Source organism: Rana temporaria, chromosome 1, assembly GCF_905171775.1.
Source record: "Rana temporaria chromosome 1, aRanTem1.1, whole genome shotgun sequence".
NCBI classification, from domain to species: Eukaryota; Metazoa; Chordata; class Amphibia; order Anura; family Ranidae; genus Rana; species Rana temporaria.
In genome coordinates this window covers 105357235-105372556 of record NC_053489.1, presented here as the reverse complement: position 1 = coordinate 105372556, position 15322 = coordinate 105357235, and the positions used below count along the sequence as shown (strand labels likewise).

The window sequence follows — 15322 nt, the reverse complement described above, 5'->3', positions numbered from 1 at the left end:
GTTTTGTTGGGGAAGGAAGGCACAGGTGCGCCGTCCAGCCCCACTCTCAACAACCTGTAAAACTCTGAGAGGCCGTATGTCAGGGTTTGACAAATTTTGCTTGGAATCTAGGAGCCAGCTAAAAAAGTTAGGAGCCAGAAAACGCGCCCCGTCCCGCCCAGCTCGCGCGCAGAAGCGAACACATACGTGAGCAGCGCCCGCATATGTAAACGGTGTTCAAACCACACATGTGAGGTATCGCCGCGATTGGTAGAGCGAGAGCAATAATTCTAGCCCTAGACCTCCTCTGTAACTTTAAAACATGCAACCTGTAGATTTTTTTAAACGTCGTCTATGAAGATTTTAAAGGGTAAAAGTTTGTCGGCATTCCACGAGCGGACGCAATTTTGAAGCGTGACATGTTGGGTATGAATTTACTCGGCGTAACATTATCTTTCATAATATTAAAAAAAATGGGGATAACTTTACTGTTTTATTTTTTAATTAAAAAAAGTGTATTTTTTTCCCAAAAAAGTGCGCTTGTAAGACCGCTGCGCAAATACGGCGTGACAGAAAGTATTGCAACGATTGCCATTTTATTCTCTAGGGTGTTAGGATAAAAAATATATATAATGTTTGGGGGTTCTAATTAGAGGGAAGAAGATGGCAGTGAAAATGGTGAAAAATTACATTAGAATTGCTGTTTAGCTTGTAATACCAACGGCCACCACCAGATGGCGCCAGCTTACACATCTGGTGGTAGTAACTTGTAATACCAACGGCTCACCACCAGATGGCACCAGCTCACAAAAAAAATGTTTTTTTTATTTTTTTTGCCTCCCATTCCAAGCCAAGTCGCCAGGACCCTATTTCTAGTCGTGAGCCTGCACATGAAATGCATGAGGCCTTCTATGTATTTTACTTGCTCCAATCTGTATCCTGTTTTTAGCCTACACCAGATCATCCTATTTTTTAAAGTGTTTATTATCTAGTATGCACAGGCTTTTAAACTTTTGTAGGATTGCCTTGAAACTGTATTGTGTGACAATCTGCCTCCAGCGATTTCACACAAGGCAGACTTTTTAGTTCAACTTGCTGTTTGATAATTGCAGTTGGTTTTATTCCCTTTTCAGTCTTGCAGAGGGGCATTCTCTGACTACTCATCATACAATATACTGTTGGACATGCTGTACAAACATGGCCAGTATGAAAGTAAGTTGACCTGCTGTAGTGTTTGTCATATTATATTGTTGGACAAAGCTGAAGGGTGGATGGTATGTATGTATTTTTTGTTCTTCCCACATCTCTCTCTGTCAATGTCTGGACTCACAATTAAAGTTAAAAGATGAGGAAGACAGTATAACTACATTGCAGTCTGTAGGACATAATCGCACTGAGCCAGCAGAGAGCTTCTATAAATTAAGACTACATATACAGTAGTTATCGGTTAATTCCAGTAAAGTTCATGTATCCATCTTTTACTAAAGTCATGTATTTGCTCTTCATTTATTATGAGATGTGCGGGGGCCACCTCCTTCTAGAAGTGAGGGGTGTTTGGCTATCATGCTAACCCACTACCCAGGGCCAATCCTAGGCAGGGTGCACGGGGTGCTCTGCACCCAGGCACCGCAGAGGTGGGGGTGCCAAAGCTCCAAAGTGCTCCCCTCCTTCTTGTCTGTGTCCAGAGGTGAAGCGCATGTAAATAATGCTGCAGTTCCCTATCCCGCTTGCTCTCTCCGCTGGCAACTGACGAGCGTATACCCGAAATCTGGGCTGGGTACCACAGCAGAGCTTAGTCCTGGAACATGTTTCGGTACTAGGTTCCACTAATTAATTCTGTCCAGTGTGCATGGAGCAGTCTCCTGTCTGCCCCACCCCCTCTGCGTGTGTCGGGTCTTCTCCCATAGGCGGTGTGATGAGAGGCTTTTGGGTTGGCCGGAGCTGCTGCCAATCATCCCGTACACTCCCAGAAATGCTCTTCGAGTGCCACCCTCCAAGTGACCAAAGATGCCACATATGCCCCGCCCCCTGTAATGTGCTTCTGCTCCCAGCACGCCCAAGCTACAGGGATCTATTGGACAAGTACTAATCTATGGGGACACCTGCTGTGGGGGGGCTCTGATGGGGAACACCTGCTGTGGGGGGGCTCTGATGGGGGACACTCTGATGGGGGACACTAATGAAGACGACTTAGGGGAGCATCTCTGTGTTTGAGTCGTAGCCATAGAAACATTTGTAAATGGGAGGAGTTGGTAAAGACGACCACACCCATGTGGGGGCGTCAGAAATATTTCTGCCACTGCCTTAACCACATTGCGCCTGGCCAATTGCAAAATGACAACCGGGTGGTGGCCTTTTCTGTTCTGACTGGGTGTCATATGACGTCCTTCAGAACGGGCCACTTGTGTGTTCCGATCACGGTAAAGAACCTATGATGTAGACTCTTTACTATGCAATCAACTGTGTCCAATAATGACAACTGACAGCGTGTGATTAGAGGAGAGCTGATAAGTGGCTCGCCTGAAAGGGGGGATCATCAGTGCAGCCCCATCAGTGCTGCCTATCCGTGCCCATCATAAAAAAAAAATGTGAACAATGCCCTGCATTGACAACCCACTTAACCTACACATTGGGTGGCAGCCTAATGTGTGGGCTGGTGTGAAGCAACCCCAAGATATGATGCCAAGCATAGTAAAATAGCATTTGTGTTTATATACAACCACTTAAATAGGCCTGACTGTGCTGACTAGCTGGAAAGTTTGCTAGGGACTTTTCTTATTCTATCTGTGTCTCCATTAGGGGATTTTGTGTTTTTTCACTTTCTGCAAGTACATAACACAAAACATTAGGGACAATGGCAGTTTAAAGTCTCTGCCAGGCTGTGGTTTTGTTTTATTTAGAGAGATGTTTCCTCCATTCCTGTGTAGCCCCCAAGACAGGAAGTCAGGGGGATCTCCCAAGTATCTCTAGGTTCCATCTTTTACCCTTTCTAGCCAAAACAATAGAAATCGTTCTGGAAGGAATTTTCAATGTTTACTGCAGTCCCCATACTCCTTTTACACTTTCAAGGGAAAGGACATGGATGCCCAGTATCTTTATTCACATGAAGGCCATGAATCGGGGCTTGCAAGGCATATGTGTACAGTACATTCCCACACATTGGATTCTAAGGGAGAAGTGTATGGAGATTTCTTTGCTCCCCGCAGATGTAATTGTATATAAAGTGCAGTGCTAAAAAAATGACAAGTGTAACAGTTATGACAAGTATAATGTGCATTCAAAAAGTGTGTGTAATAAATAAATATATAATCCATCAGTGAAAGTCCAAAGTTCTCGCAAACAAAATGCAAAAAAGATCAGTTGATTCCAGTGTCCCAAAAAAATATTCCTCAGGAGAGATGAATGCATGCATAAAGAGAGCTAGCTTCCCCAGGTCCTCCGTGTGAATACATTGGCAACAATAAAGATGGCAGCTTACCAGAGTGTAATGGCCTCCAAACTAATGGAAAAGCCAAATGAGCTTACGGGAAAAGCTTCCCAAACACATCCACATGGATACTGGTGATCTTGGCGTACTCCAGATCAAGGTCTCATTCCCTATATAACTATGTATGACACATAAAAGCTCATGGCATAATACTGTATAAAAGGTCACATTTTCGTAGTTTAAAACAAGCATGTAATCAATCCAGAATGGCTGCAGAGATGGTCATGTAACCGGTAGCAAACAGCCGGAGAGTGTGGCAACGTCACGTCTGGTCCAACCAATGCGTTTCGTCATATATTTGTCTTCGGGGGCGTAACTGATGGTGTGATGAATCGACTACTGCAGAGAGTGAACTGTTATACGTGATAGAATGTTGCAGAGAACGACATCTGTTGTTTTGATAAACCAATCGTAGATGAGTAGCAAATCACCTAAAGTAAAACGGCTCTGTCGCTACAATAGTGTATCCCTAACCTTCATAATTGTCTCTTTCCCCCTTATTTTATTCCTAATTGGGCATCCATTATCTCATGTCTGTAGGTAACTTAGACCATTAAAGTCCCTTTACAGTCTGGGGGAGAATTACTTTACTGGAGAAAATCTGTTTATCACTTAATCACTTCTACATTTTACAGGGGCCCTGGAGGTACTGCTGAAGATGAAAATCCAGTATTTGACATTAAGAAAAGACACATATCTTTTGGCATTTGCCATATGCTATAAACTGGTAAGTCCGATATGCACTTCTTCAGCCATTGCATTTTAGATTATATGCACTTTGGACAATTTTCTGTGTAGCATCACTATTGCCATTGTGACTTGTGGAACTGCATAATCAGTACTGTATCTTGATATTTGATTTCTGCCAATAATGTGAATGCAAACCGATTGAGATTGGAGCTTAGAGCATGACCTAAGACTAGATACTTATTTGTGATTGCCAGGAGGGGGGGGCTGTTTTCATGGGGTGTCGAACAAAATTATTTGAATATCCATTATGTGGAAGGTTGCCCTTGGTAGATTGGTGAGAGAGATGTTGGATGGCTTAAGCCATAACCACAAAGTGTAACAATTGTTCAATTTAATTTGACTGCTGCAAGCTCTTAGGTTACTTCAATATAACAAACCTTCAATAAAAAGCTGCTGACTTTTAATATTAGGACACTTACCTGTCCTGGAGTCCAGCGCCGATCGCAGCAGAGGACGAGCGATCGCTCGTCTCTCTGCTGCTCCCCCCGCCATCCACGCTGAGGGAACTAGGAAGTGAAGCGCTGCGGCTTCACTGCCCGGTTCCCTACGGCGCATGCGCGAGTCGCGCCCGCCGATTGGCTCCCGCTGTGTGCTGGGAGCCGAGTGTTCCCAGCACACAACGGGGGGGCGACGGGATGTGACGGAATGCCCGTCTGAATGCCAGGCCGGAAGTGGGTGCAAATACCTGTCTTTAGACAGGTATCTGCACCCCCCTCCCCCCCTGAAAGGTGTCAAATGTGACACCGGAGGGGGGGAGGGTTCCGATCAGCGGGACTCCACTTTAGGGTGGAGAACCGCTTTAACATTACAGCACTGAAGAACATCTGCCACGTGTTAACAGCTATCTTCCTAGACAAAAGCAGTGCATTGACTGAGCAGGGTATCTATTATGGCAGGGATCTTCAATCTACGGCCCTCCAGCTGTTGTGGAACTACACGTCCCATGAGGCATTGTAAAACTCTGACATTTACAGACATGACTAGGCATGATGGGAATCATTAAATGGTTATCCAGATGGGCTCTGATCCAGAAACGACAGGTCCTCCTTGGAAATCTCGTCCCAGATTGGTCAGTATCTCGCCCCAAAGAAATAAAGCATCGATAGTGTGATACCGTTTTGAAATTGTAATTCTCATAAGTAATAGACAAGGGTACTCACATAGTTTAAAATACAATTAGGCATGTAAAAAGAGGGGCAGTCTGTCGCCAACGTCACCTCCGATACCTCTCAGTGGACTCATGCGCATTCGTCACTATCATGTGACTTCCTCAGGAGGAGGATAACCATTTAATGTGGTTGGATCTATATGCTGTTACCTTACAGCAGTAAGGTAAGGGGACATCCTCATTCATCTTAAAAGGATCACTGGATACCCATCCCCCTTCCACTTCACATTGCGGACCTACACTAGCACTTTTTCTTATTTTTTGGACTTTTAAAATATTATTTATATACTTTTTGCTGACATTGCTCAAGCCTTGTTTAAGGACTGTTTATCACCAGCTTATTACCGTTACCCATCACAGTTATTTGGGCGTTATGTTACACATATTTTTTGCACCATCCATCACTTTATTCATAGTGTATTTCATCACATCAAGAGGAACCTGTGGAGTTATATGATTTGCACCAGTATTGTTATTGTTCACTGATCATTTTTACTTTTATGCTTATGCCATTTTGGTTATACTGCTCCTAATCTCAGTTATACCATCTTCCATTTCCTTCCCTCACTTGTCCATTCACCTGTCCATCCACCACCTATTAGCGCAGCACTACCTTCCCCATTATCAACTCCGCAATACCTGCTAATATGACAGAAACAAGATTTTTTTTTTTACAGAATTTTCAGTGTTTTTTCTTTTATAGCGCAAAAAATAAAATACCCAGAGGTGATCAGATACCACCAAAAGAAAGCTCTATTTGTGGGAAAAAAAGGACAACAATTTCAGATGGGCAGAATGTTGTATGACTGAGTTATTGTCATTCAAATTGTGAGAGCACCGAAAGCTGAAAATTGGTCTGGTTAGGAAGGGGGTTTAAGTGCCCAGTGGTCAAGAGGTTAAACCTTTCAGAAGAGGACTGGGAAAACATATATTCCATAAGGGATCGATCAAATGTCTCGGCGCAAGAAAATGGCTTTATTTTTTATTTTTTTTCCAGATGGTACAAGACCCCTCTCAGGCTTCACAGAATTTCTCTCACTATACCCTCTAACTGCTGGAATTATATCTGGTGGTCCTGCTCTTCAATCCTTTTGGAAAGACGTTCATCTCTCCTCTCACCCACATACCCGATTAGATTTTTAATTTTTTACTTTTTTCCCCCAGCTCAAATGCTTCTACACTACTCCTCCCCAAAAGAGATTATCATTGATCGCTAGCTTTACACCTCTTGAATGCTGCAAGAATTTGCCTAGTGGACCCACTGGAAATCGACCTACGACCCTGGCAGACTGGTTCAGACGTATAATCAGAATTGCAGAATTGGAAAGTTTGGTTCACCAGGCCCAATGATACACCTACCAAAGTTGAGATAATATGGTCTTGCTGGCCTCGCTTTCAAACAGATGAATACACCCAATTATTATCTCACTAAAGACTGACGATACACTGTGCCAGGTCGGAGGAGGAGGAAGGTCCTACTCTCTTTATGCTCCCCCCTTATCTCTACCTACACAATCACCTCCCACCCCTTCTCTTGCATATATTTGTCTTTACAAAGAAATCATTGCATAACCTTTTCCACCTTTAATGAGACCTATAAACTGTACAACTCGGTTAATAACCCGAAATCTTTTAGGTGGAGGGAAGAAAAAATAAAAGGTTGCATAAGTGTGCACACACTTAAAACGAATACTCTGTCGAAGCACCTTTTGATTTGATTAGCGCACTCGATCTTTTTGGGTATGTGTATCAGCATGGCACATCTTGACTTGGCAATATTTGCCCACTCTTTGCAAAAACACGCCAAATCTGTCATATTGCGAGGGCATCTCCTGTGCACAGCCTTCTTCAGATCACCCCACAGATTTTCAAATCCGATTCTGGTCTAGGCTCTGGCTGGGCCATTCCAAAACTTTAATCTTCTTCCCATGAAGTCGTTCCTTTCTTGATTGACAACATGGTCTCTTCTGCGGAAACCCTCCCACTGTAAACCGCCAGAGCTGACTGACTACAAAAAGCCAATAGTGCATATTTTTAGCACTGGTCCCAAATAATTGTATGTGTGTATATTTATATATTTATTTATATATATATATATATATATATATATATATATATATATATATATATATATATATATATATATATATATATATATATATACATACATACATACATACATACATACATACATACATACATACATTACAAAAAAAACTGACATTTTATATCCACTGTACCTACATGAGTGACCACTCTGCTCTGGATTCAGGAGCAGTGCAGCATTGTTGCCACAGGAGGCTGCATGAGGTGAATTTCCCTGGCAGGATCAACAGGTATCTTCTCGTCATCATCATCCATTCTAAAAGTGGTGCAGAATGCGCCAAATTCATATACCTGTCTAGAATACTTTTTTTTTTTTTTTTTTTGCATGCGAGACACTTTTTCACAAAATCTATCTGCCAATTTCTCTCTCAGCAGGTCTTCATTATCATCTCCACTTTCAAAATCTACAGAATGCCAAAATGTTATTTTGAATTTGGCGCATTAAGAGATTAAAGGGGTTGTAAAGGTTTGTTTTTTATTTTCTAAATAGGTTCCTATAAGCTAGTGCATTGTTGGTTCACTTACCTTTTTCTTCGATTTACCTTATAAATGTTTTTTTTCTTTGTTTTATTTGTCTGAATTTCTCACTTGCTGTTCTGACTGACTTTCCACCACTCGGATGATGGTGGAAAGCTTAATGAGGAGAAACGGGAAGTAAGGAATTCAGACCAAGAAAAAAAGCATTTAGAAGGGAAATTGAAGGAAAAGGTAAGTGAACAAACAATGCACTAGCTTAAAGAAACCTATTTAAAAAAAAAAAACGAACCTTTACAACCCCTTTAATGCCAGAAACATGGTTCCGCAGCTTATTGGAATTCCTTCCTGTAAGTGCAAATACACTTATAAATGAGCACTGCAATGTGTATAATTATTTTATTTTTTCCCCCCTTACCACCAAAATGATCTTTGCAGTACACTATTGACAGTATTGTTTATCTGACATTTTTCTGTAATGTATTTGTTTTTCTTTCTCCTTTACAGAACAACGCACGATCCTTGGAGACATGTACCACTCTCTTTGAGGAAGCTGCGATGAATGGAATTGCACACACAAGACTCGCTTTGTGTTTTGTAGTTGCACTTGCTTTAAAACAGGTTTACTATATTTTTCTTAACCTGGGCCAGTTTTATTGTCTAAATATGCCTTTTTGCTCTGTGTGGGCGATAAGTCAGGAAAAGGGATACTTTCAGCAGTAAAATTCTGACACTGGCTCTAACCATTTCTTTTTCTATACATGTATGCTTTTTGCCAACGTTCTACCTTAAATCATGAAGGTAATATTTTAGATGTTTCTTAATCATACATCACAGGACACAGTGGACTCTGATATTTATGAATACTTTGGTTATGCAAAAGGCAGGAATCCCTCCCAGCTCTGCTAAACCTTAGTTTTTAGGTAGTGTCATTCATTGATGGCTCCCTGTGACTCTGAGGATCTCTCTCTCGAGACCTGTTCTTTACACCACTGGTGGGGAATAAATGGGTTGTGTTCAGATTGACACTGTGGCTAGCATGCCAAGGGGGGGCTGTACTTGGAACACCGCATGCAAGAGGTGGGGAGGCCTGAAATGTCTGTCGATCAGACGGCGATCTCCAAAACCTCACTGGCAGGGAAGGGTGTATTAGAGTTCCAGGACGGTGATCCCCCTTGAGAAAAGTCTAGTCCCTGGAAGATTTGCAGAGCATGTTGGCTGTGGTAGGTAAAGACTGGGCCTGCCCTTTAAACTGGTGAGTCCATCCGAATAGTGTGGATCAGGGTGGCAGTTTCTCTTCCTTAACAGTGCTTTTATGTTTAATGCAACATTTTTAGGGCAATTTTCTCTTAGGTGGTGAAACACAAAGGGGTGCTGTGGGGCACAATGTCACAATACTGTGCGTGTCTGCGCATGTGGGAATGCAATTTTTGCAGAACACAGTACATGTGCTTTGCAGCTCCTGAGCTTGCACAGCCTGCTCAGCACCATTCTTGCTTCAGTTCTACACAGCAAATGAGGACATTGTCTACTAGGAATGACTGCAACATAGACTGACACCTCTCTCAGAAAGGTGATCCCCGTTTGGGTTCACAGGCCGTTTTTGCCCTTAGCAAGCCATAGCCAATCGAAAATCCCTCAGTAAGGTAGAGAGGACCTCCTGCATAGTTTGCTCTGCAATCGCTTTCCTAAGGGTCAGCTTAGTTTTGATTCCCTGCCCTTTATCTGGCATTTCCACTGATTTAGGGGGACAAGCCTCCACTTCCTTTCTGTAAATGGAGACCTTTCTGCAGCTCTATCGGAGCTGAGTGAACAGCTTTCAGGCGTTTTCACGGACTTAAAATTCCTGGGAAGCTAACATTGACGCTCTTTGTCCTGCTTCCCCGTTAGGGAGAATGAGGTATCGGAGGAAATTCCTTAGAATGAGGAAGAGTTGGAAGCTGTTGATTAGGAATCCTCTGTGAATGAGTCCTCCCAGGAGGAATCGTCGGGTCCAAGGCTGTCTCAAACACAGAAGGCCACATGTTGTACTTACAAACCCTAAATTACTGCTGCCTGAATCCTTACCCTAAAGTCACTGGTTTTAGGTCCTGGCAGCCCACAAAAAACGTGGGTCTTTTCCAGTGCACTTTCACTTACAAGAAGTGATTTATGCCGATTGGGCCCACCCAGAGAAGATGTTTTCATTGCTGAAGCTTTTTGCTCACCAGTATCCCATGCTGTTGACCTGGCTATTTCATCCATAAACAAGAATCTGTCCCAGTAAATGCAGGCCTGGTTTTGCAACCTGGCCAAGCCCTTAATGCCCAGGTTGAGATAAAAATCATTGCAAGGATTATTCCCATCAGTGTGGTGTCTCTTGTGCTGCTGTCTCCTAATTTAGGTGAAATCTTCCTCCTCTGATGTCCTTGGCCTCCAGAGTGTTTACCAAAGTGTTGGCTCCAGTTCTGGGGGTTTGCGAACCTGGGATAGCCCCACTGTGAGTGTACTTGGATGACCTGCTGTTAGGGCGCAGTTGGCGCAGAACAGATGTCAAATGTCAATGGTACAAGTGGAGAGGTTCAGCTGGGTAATAATCCTTTTAGATGTTGGCCTTGGATCCAACACAATGGGGGTTATTTACGAAAAGGCAAATCCACTTTGCACTACAAGTGCAAGTGCAGTCACTGTAGATCTGGAAGAAAAAAAAAAAAAAACGAATTTTTGCTTGCACATGATTGGATGATAAAATCATTTCAGATCTACCCCTCAGAGTACAGCGACTGCACTTACAAGTGCACATTCAAGTGCACTTGCAGTGAAAAGTGGATTTGCCTTTCGTAAATCTCCAATGTCTGGAATGGCTTGGTACCCAACATGACATGGGCGAAGGTACTGGTTTCACAGGAGAAATGTCTGTCTCTGAGCCCAATTTGATTTCCTGGAGTCATTGAAAAGTCCCTTAATTTGAGCCTGCATAAAGGTGCTGGAGAAAATGGTAACTGCCTTCGATGTGGAAGGTGATTTCCTATGCCCAGTTTCACTCCAGAGCCCTGCTGTTCGATTTCCCGTTGGTATGAAACAAACATCTGGACTATTGGATTTGCCAGCGCTTCTGACTCCCTAGACTAGGTTGGCTCTGGAGTAGTGGAAATCCATGTAGATGCTGCATACCAAGAAATCCTTCCCCTCGAAGAAATGGAAAGTCTTGACGCATGCCAGCCTGTTGGGCTGGGGAGGTGTTCTGGAGAACCTCCTGCTTCACGGAACACGGTTGTCGGAGGAGCAGAAATTGCCGATCAATATCCTGGTACTTCAGGTGACTCTGCTGGCTCTTATACTTTAGTCTGTCTAGCTTTGGGGTTTACCCATAAGGGTGCAGTCAGACAGTGTCACGGCTGTGACATACATCAGCCACCAAAAAGGGACTAGAAGTCACACTGTGCAGGAAGATTGATCTTGTCTGGAGCAGAACTGCACTTTCCGGTCCATTCTGCCATGCATATTCCAGGTGTTGAGAATTTGGCAGGTGGATTTTCTCAGGGAAGAATGAGCCTTTCGCTCAAGAGTTCTTTACAGAGATTTGTCTGCGGTTGGGTACTCCAGATGTGTATCCACTGGCATCCAGGTTCAACAACAAACGGGACAGGTTTGTGTCCCGAAGCAGAGATCCTCAAGCATTTATGGTAAATGCCCTAGTGAGTCTATGGGATCTGTTTTCCCTGATCTGACTTAATTTCCGCTGCAGCTTTTTCCTTGCATGTTTCACAAGATAAGGTGGAGGGCATTCCAGGGTTTAACCAGTGAGCTTTTACTCGAAGGTGGAAGCACAACCCAAACAGTCATGAATACCCAAGTCCTCGAAGTCTTGCAATGTACTGCAAGAATAGGAAACTGGGTAAACCAAAAATGTTCTATTTACTATAAATAAAATAGAATATGAATTACTGTGGTTCAGAAACATTTAGCTTTTTTTTTTTTTAATCAAACGGTGAGCTTTACCTTTTAGACCCCTTTCACACTGGAGGTTTTTTTCAGGCGCTTTAGTGCTAAAAATGGCACCTGGAAAAAAAGCCTCAGCTGCAAACCCAGTGTAAAAGCCCGAGTGCTTTCACACTGGGGCGCTGGCAGGGTGTCAAAAGTCCTGCCAGCAGCTTCTTTGCAGCGCTTTAGGAGCAGTGAACTTGCAGCTCCTAAAGCTCCCCCCCTGCCCGTTGAAATCAATTGGCACGCCAGCAAAGCTTTGCTGCGGAGCTTTGCAGGCGCTTTTAACCTCCCTCCCCTATTTTTTTTTTTTTTAATTTGCAGCCAGTCTCCTGATGGTGGTGCATGTATATCGTCATGAGGTTGGCTGTAAGATCCCAAAAGATAAAGCCAACCCCCTGATGACAAAAGAAAATGGTGGTATGAGACCAGGTTTTCTGCAGTGGAGTGGTGGATCCCTAGAGAATACCACTGGATCGCTGAGTGTGCTTTTGTGCATAACCCAGCTATAGACAATTGGAACTGGGTATGGGCTTGAAGAAACTAAAAACCTCTTCAGCACACTTCAACATTTACAGTCCAGTTGTGACTGACCACTACAAGCCATAGAGGGAATTTCAAGCTTTCATTGAAATTCTATTTATTCATAAAACTCCTATTTCATTGTGCCTAATAATGTGATTCATTCTGTTTGGCATTAAGTATTTAGCGCGTACACCTCAAATTTTGGCATCATTCTGCACTGACTAATTTTTAGATGTCTGTTGTGAGACAGACATATAGGTTGATATACTAAAGGCAAATATACTGTGCACCTGTGATCTTAGGGAAAGCTCTGAAATAAAGAAAAGATCTGATTTCCATCATTCAATCATGTCCAAGCAAAAATGCTGTGTGTGTGTGGGGTTTTTTTTTTTTTTTTCTTGCATGTTCCCCTCAGATCTAGAGCAACTGCACTTGCAGTGCACAACCAATTGCCTTTTAGCAAATCAACCCCATTGGTTACTGTGTGATGGGGACAAAGTTTTTCATTCCGCTTTTTTTTCTTTGTTAACAGGGAGACTACGTAACAGCTTCATCTGTTTATAACAGGATTGTGAGAAAAGACATGTCACTCTGCTGCAATTTGGATGTAAGTAATGCTAGCCACCAACAGTAGATTGTGCTATCATGCGATTTTCTTCCTCAGTGCTGGCGGGGAACATGAGAAGAGGAGTTTCGGAGCCACTCTGTGCAATTGCATTCACAGAGCAGGTAAGTATAATACTGTGTGTTAATAAAAGAGCATTTGCAATCGCTGTAAGTGTTTATGGGAAAATGTACAAGTGGGTTAAAAAAAAATCTGATTCCCCCATCCATACATTTGATGTGGCTGGGGAAATCCCTCCCGCTGGGGTATAGTGTTGTGTTCTGACAGCGGGGAGCTTTTTTCACTGTTGGAATACAATGATCAGTGTTGCCAGCTATACCCAGTGGCACTGATCATTTGGGGAAAAAACAGACAGGAGATCGACAGCCCACACCAGGCAGTCATTACCACCAGGCCCAGATTTACTCCCTTAAAGGCCAGGTCCTTTAATGCCGCCCCACACACACCATCACATGAGGGAATCCCCAGAGAGCCTCCCCTTACATCAGGCTGCCCAGAGAGCCCCCTCCTTGCATCGGGCTGCCCAGAGAGCCCCCCCTCTTGCATTACTGTCCCCAGAGAGCCCCCCCCCCTCTTGCATTACTGTCCCCAGAGAGCCCCCCCTCTTGCATTACTGTCCCCAGAGAGCCCCCCCTTTTGTATTACTGTCCCCAGACAGCTGACTCCCCCCTTGTAGAAGTTCCCCTGTACCTGGCAGGTGGAGGTGGGAGGCGGCGATCGGCAGCTCTATGGTGTCCACAGGCAGGGGGGTCTCCCTGGGGCTAGTAGTTCTTCTCCGAATGTATACAGCAGAGAGGGGAGGGGCCTCTGACCCGGGCATCAGCAACAGTGTACAAGCAGAGTAAAAGTGATACCTGCCTAGGTCAGAGGCCCCTCCCCTCTTCTCTCCACTGTATACACTGACACTCGAGAGAGTACTACAAGCCCCAGGGAGATCCTGCCGCCCACACAGGCACCATAGAGCTGCGGATCGCCTCCTACCAGTCCACCACTCCCCACTGTACTCTAAACGGCCAGCCAGGGGTGCAGGGGGAGATGCCGGATCTTGGAGGGGCACCTTGTCGGGAATCCGGCCCTGATTACCACTGCTGCCTGTAGGTAGGCAGTCACTCAGCACGTAGGTAATCTGCCGCAGAGACCAGTCACATAAAAGCTAAAATGGTGAGAAACAGTTTGGAGCATTAGAATATCCTCTGTATAACCTAGATACCTGTTCTGGCGCTTAAACACATGACTTCTGGCAAGAAAAATTACGCAGATCATATTTATTAACATGCTTGAAGTTCAGCTTTGCAATCTTACCATTGACTGATGCACACTGCTTTGTACTGTAGTGCTCAGTTTACAGGAAGAGGCTAAATGTTTTTTCTTTATCGTACATCACGGGACACAGAGCTGCATATTCATTACTATGTGGGTTATAGAGTCTACCTTCAGGTGATGGACACTGGTGTAATCAATTAAACAGGAAGTTCCCTCCCTATATAACCCCTCCCCTACTGGGAGTTCCTCAGTTTTTTTCATCAGTGTCTAAGGTGTTGGTCACGAGTTAACATGTGCTCTTAGGAGCTCCACTGGAGGGATCCATGCTGGATGTAAAAAGCCTCCATAAATCCGGATCCGTCCAAGGTGCTTCATAGCCAAAGTGGACGGTACCCGGGCCTCGGTACGAAGAACGAGGTTTAGCCTATAATGCCTCTCTGCGGAGGGCTGGATCCTGGGTTCCAGAACTTTGTGCCTTCTAAGGACCAAATGTTTTTTCTGCTGCCAGGGTGCTATATAGGTCCAGGGGTGTGGTGTTCCTGCCATGGACCCCGGTCCCTGAAGGTCTAGGACTATACCCACGGTGAAGGGGGAAGATTGGGCCTCTTGCTTGGCAATACCCTGCAGCGTGGAAAGGTAAGAGAGGGACCTACGGGACTTGGTTCGACAGTAGGTCTTCTGTAGGGGACTATGGGTCTCGCCTATATTATGTTTTTATGCATGGGCAATGTAAACCACAATGTCTTTTGAGACGGGATGGCTCAGGGCACCCATATACCTCCCCTAGCCGGCATGTAGCCTGGGCCACTATGTCTGTTCAGACAGGATGGCTGTAGTACCCATATATCTCCCCTTGAAGGGGCTGGTACATAAAAAAAAAAAAAAAAAAAATGCCCTTAATCCTATGCAAAGCATTGTCTTCCATGAGTAGCTGCAAGTCTTATCTGTTTTTCCACTACTATGGGCAGTAAAAGACATGCCT

The 15322-nt window shown here is 44.1% G+C and overlaps 1 protein-coding gene across 1 annotated transcript in view; it reads left to right on the top strand.

The window, feature by feature from the left end:
* The window catches only part of PTCD2 (pentatricopeptide repeat domain 2), a 46808-nt gene that overhangs the window by 13549 nt on the left and 17937 nt on the right, over positions 1-15322 (top strand). The window contains exons 5-8 of the mRNA XM_040341464.1: positions 1113-1191; positions 4102-4193; positions 8472-8585; positions 12985-13059. Of these exons, the coding sequence (XP_040197398.1) occupies positions 1113-1191; positions 4102-4193; positions 8472-8585; positions 12985-13059 (360 nt within the window). The remainder of the gene's footprint in view (positions 1-1112; positions 1192-4101; positions 4194-8471; positions 8586-12984; positions 13060-15322) is intronic.